This window comes from Acanthisitta chloris, unplaced genomic scaffold (assembly GCF_000695815.1).
Source record: "Acanthisitta chloris isolate BGI_N310 unplaced genomic scaffold, ASM69581v1 scaffold13458, whole genome shotgun sequence".
In the NCBI taxonomy this organism is placed as follows: Eukaryota; Metazoa; Chordata; class Aves; order Passeriformes; family Acanthisittidae; genus Acanthisitta; species Acanthisitta chloris.
In genome coordinates this window covers 972-5,445 of record NW_008685432.1, presented here as the reverse complement: position 1 = coordinate 5,445, position 4,474 = coordinate 972, and the positions used below count along the sequence as shown (strand labels likewise).

General features: G+C 56.9%; 1 protein-coding gene across 1 annotated transcript; it reads right to left on the bottom strand.

The window, feature by feature from the left end:
- Window positions 1-1,919: 1,919 nt before the first annotated feature.
- On the bottom strand, window positions 1,920-4,091 carry LOC103807049 (chromosome unknown open reading frame, human C1orf85). The gene is made up of 5 exons (XM_009079768.1): window positions 3,840-4,091; window positions 3,426-3,608; window positions 3,068-3,286; window positions 2,710-2,987; window positions 1,920-2,088 (listed from the first exon to the last, which is right to left on the bottom strand). Exons 1-5 carry the CDS (start codon window positions 4,089-4,091, stop codon window positions 1,920-1,922), a joined length of 1,101 nt encoding a protein of 366 aa, XP_009078016.1.
- Window positions 4,092-4,474: the final 383 nt, after the last annotated feature.

The window sequence follows — 4,474 nt, the reverse complement described above, 5'->3', positions numbered from 1 at the left end:
GCCACAGTGTCCTGCTGCCCCAGAAGACATCATCACCCTTATGACCACTGCCCCCCAGCCACAGTGTCCTGCTGCCCCAGAAGATACCACCAGGCCCCCAAACTAGTGTCCTGCTCCCCCAGAGTACATGATCTCTCCCTACCCAGAGCATCCTGCTCCCCCAGATGCTGCTGCTTCTCCTTGCTTAGGTTTGTATCCAGCAGCTGAAGAACTGATATTCACTGGTACCTTCTAAAAATGATAACAGGACATGTTTGGGGGAAGGAAAACACCCACCCCCAGTACTGGTGATGCAGGTGACAACCTGCCCAGGGTAGATAAACCCCAAGAAGCTTCCCAGGAATCTGTCTCCCTCATTCCTGGAAGTGTTCCAGGCCAGGCTGGATAGGACTTGGAGCAATTTGGTCTAGTGCAAGGTGTCCTTGCCCAGGGCAGGGGATGGAACTGGATAACCTCCAAGATTCCTTCCAACACAAACCATTCAGTGATTCCATGATTCCCTTGGTCATTTCAGCACAGTTGTACAGCAACAGCTCCCAGCAGCAGGAAATCCCCAGCCTGGAGTGATTTCAGTTCCCTGCACACTGCAGGCAACGTGGCTTTGGGAGCAGAGTGGTAAAACCAAGGCAGATTCTGTCCTGGGATTCCTTTTACTTCATTCCAAAATCCTCAGTACCTCAAGCCAGCACAGGGAAGAGCAACACTGCAGTTCCCTACTCAACAAAACATGAGATTTCCCAGAAAATAGCTCAACAGGGACCTCCTGTAGTGCCCCTTGGGGCAGAGCAGCAACTCTCACATCCTCTTTCGAAACTTGGCTATGGTGTCACCAGACCAAAGCTCCTTCCTCAGGGCAGCAGCACCCAGAGAGGGCCCCAAGGTTGGGCACTGGAGAAGCCAAAACAAGGGCTGGGAGGCAGCACAAGGCTCCTCTGGGCACAGCCACACTCAGGGGTCTCTGCTGCTCCTAGGACAACATTCCCACAGGAAACTGCACTTAGAAATCCACTTTATTTGGTTAAAGACAAGTTGGTGATGGAGAACACAAAGCCCAGCATAGCTCCAGGTGCTCAGAACCTCTGGGAACCCTGAGCAGGCCCTGGGATCCAACAGGATCCTGCAGGAGCAGCATCCTGCAGGACCCAGGAGCAGGATCCTGGATGGACCCAGGAGCAGCATCCTACAAAATCCAGGAAAAGCATCCTGCAGGACCCAGGAGCAGCATCCTGCAAGAACCAGGAGCAGCATCCTGCAAGACCCAGGAGCAGCACCTTGCAGGACCCAGGAGCAGCATCCCAGCTGGACCAGCTCTCCATGGGCCAACAGGACACTCCTGAGTTGGAGCAGCTTCTCTGAAGCAGCTCAGGTCTTCCCTCATGGCCCAGACCAGCACAGTGGGATGTGGAGAAAGGAGGAGCCTGGGGCAGGTGGGTTTACTGGGATGCCCCAGAGCAGGAAGAAGACATCCCTGAGTGCTAGCACGAGTGGTACTGGTGCCCAGCCCTTCCCTCTCCAGCCCTGCTCCTGGGCTGGAAGCACCCAAACATCCCTGGAAGTGGCACTGGAGAGTGCACAGCTAGTCCCAGCTGCTGCTTGCCTGCAGCTAGGACAACAGTGGTTTGATCCCTTGGGAGAAGGAGGATTTTCCCTGACTGAACTCCCCTCATCGCTTCCCTTGGCTAGATAGAGCAGGAAAAAAAAACAACCCAGGGGAAGAAGTGCAATCCAATGCAGGATGTGGCAGTAGGAGGGAGCAGGACAGAGGGAGATGTGATGTGAATGACTCCTCCAAGTGTCATCCTGCTCCTCTTGGAGTAGGGATGGAGGCAGAGGAGACAGCACTGGAGCCCTAACAGCACCTGTGGTTGCTTCCTGGGGCCAGGAAGGATCCTGGAGGGTCTCCCTGGGGATTGTCCTGCTCAGTTGATGGGCTCATACTCCGAGTAGCGTTTCCTCTGGGCCAGCAGGACGAGGCAGCTGCCCAGCAGGAGCATGGCCAAGGGGGTGCCCAGTGCCACAGCCATGATGGAGATGACAAGGGGGGAGAAGGTGTCCGTGGGAGGCTGCCCAAAGCCCAGCAGCACTGACCTGTGGGAGGAGAGGAGACAAATCAGGCACAGGGATGGGGATGGACCACCAGTGGGATTCCCACCCTGAGGAGGGTCAGGTCAAGATCCCACCTGGGGCAGGACTGGGTTCCTCAATAAACCCCAAAGCTCCTTGCTCCAGGAGATCTCAAGACTTGGGAACAGAGAGTTTCTGCCTCACCAGCCCCCCATGTTTTTAAAGACCAGGAGCATCTCCTCACTCATCAGCTGAGGGAGGTTTTCATGACCAGGAGCATCTCCTCAGTCATCAGCTGAGGGAGGTTTTCATGATCAGGAGCATCTCCTCACTCATCAGCTGAGGGAGGTTTTCATGACCAGGAGCATCTCCTCAGTCATCAGCTGAGGGAGGTTTTCATGATCAGGAGCATCTCCTCACTCATCAGCTGAGGGAGGTTTTCATGACCAGGAGCATCTCCTCACTCCCCAACTGAGGGATGTTTTTCATGACCAGGAGCATCTCCTCACTCCCCAGCTGAGGGAGGTTTTAGTGACCAGAAGCATCTCCTCACTCATCAGCTGAGGAAGATTTTAGTGACCAGGAGCATCTCCTCACTCCCCAGCTGAGGGAGCTTTTAACAACCAGGACCATCTCCCCACTCACCAGCTGAGGTAGTGCTTCTCCTGGTACACCCTTCCCTCCTCTCCCCCGAAGGAGACATTGACAGCACTGATGGTGTAGGTGCTTCCCACACCCTCCCCAAAGTAGGCCTGGATGATGGTGGCCCTGGGCAAGGTCCAGTTGGCCACGTGGAGCTGCTGAGCTCTGCACTGGATGTTGTCCTCACGCCGAGGGCTCTGTGAGCCATAAGCTATCGCCTTCCACTGCAGGAAACTGAGCACTGAGCTGCTGTTTTGGGCCTCAGCGACCAGGGAGAGCACCTAGGGAGCGAGAGCAGAGGGTGGTGAGGTGAAGAGCATCAAGAGTCAACCTCTCCAGCCCGGGCTGAGCCCACACTCACCTCGAAGATGGTCGGGGTGTACTCGTCATCGATGGACCGCGTCGAGCGCAGCTGCTGCCCCACTCCTGTCTCCTCCACCGTGGCCACCTCCAGAGCAAAGTGGGAGCTGTTGCCTCGTGGAGTGACCCCAGCCAGGACAAACTCCACCTGGGAGCTGTCTGCTGTGTGCAGGAGGTTGGGCAGGTGCCCAGCACGGCCATGGGTCTCATAGGCTGTCACCTGTGAGAGGTATGGGCAGAGGGACAGCACAGTCACCACCTGTGACACTGAGGTGCAGCATTCCCTCTCCTGAGGGTGTTTGGGCATCATATTCCCTGTGTTCTCCTGTATCCCTCCCACCCTGCCCCTGCAGACAGACCCGGAATGTCAAGGTGCCGTTGGAGAAGCCACTGCCGGGGTCGGTGGTTGGGACCCCTGTGAGCTCAGCTGTCAGGGCTGTGTGGTTCAGAGTGTGGTTGATGCTGTCCCAGGAAAACTCTGACAGGTCATAGGTGGGGTAGAAAACCTCTTCCAGTGGTTTGGCCTCGCTGTACTCAAACACCTGTGGAGAGGGATGGGGAGAAGGGCTGAAGCCACCAGCAGGAAGACACTGTGTTGTGCCATGGTCCATGAGAAGTGGGAGGAGACCAGAGCAGATCTGCCTTGGCCAAGCATGGCACCTTCAGCTCCAGCTGACAGCCTGGTGGGACACAGGAGGAGCTCTGGAAAGCTGCCACTAGCCCAACTCTGCCCAGGCACCCTCTGCATGGGGCATCACCTTCCTCAGCTCTACCTTGGTGAAGACAACAGCAGTGGAGTAGACCACACTGCTGGGAGGGTCGATCCAGAGGGCACCAGCAGGGCTGGGAGATAGCAGCTGGGTCCAGTTGACATGCAGGGCACTGTTCTGGCTGTCTGTGGCCACCAGCAGCACGGCAGGGGCCCCAATGCTGCTCCAGACGTAGTGCAGGGTGTCGTTGGGTCCCACCGCACGCACGTGCAGCAGGTTGACAGAGGAGCTGTTCCAGCCAGGGTTGTACTGCATGGACACCTGCAGAGGAAGGAGAGAGTTGGGGGGACTTGGTGTGAGTCCCTGCAGACAGCTCCAGTTGTTCTGGTGGGGTGAGGACATGTGAGCTGTGTCATGTCCCCGTGACTCTGTGGGTGACACTGCTCTGTTCTGGCTCTGGTGCTGCTCAACATGCTTGGTCAGCATTTCACAGCAGGATGGTTTGGAAGAGTTGTCCATCTCCACTGAGCTGCTTCCCTACCCATGGCAGCTCACAGACCCTTCCCCATGCCTTTGCTCCTTCCCACCCCACAGCCCCTTCCCATCCCATGGCACTTTCCCTCCCACAGCCCCTTCCCTGCCCATGGCACTTCCCATCCCATGGCACTTCCCATCCCATGGCACTTCCCATCCCATTG

Coding starts and splice junctions, on each gene's coding strand:
- LOC103807049 (XM_009079768.1), bottom strand. CDS start 4,091: ATGCAGTACAACCCTGGCTGGAACAGCTCCTCTGTCAACCTGCTGCAC. Junction 2,988..3,067: donor ACACCCCGACCATCTTCGAG/GTGAGTGTGGGC, acceptor CTCGCTCCCTAG/GTGCTCTCCCTGGTCGCTGA. Junction 2,089..2,709: donor GAGAAGCACTACCTCAGCTG/GTGAGTGGGGAG, acceptor CTCCTCCCACAG/GTCAGTGCTGCTGGGCTTTG.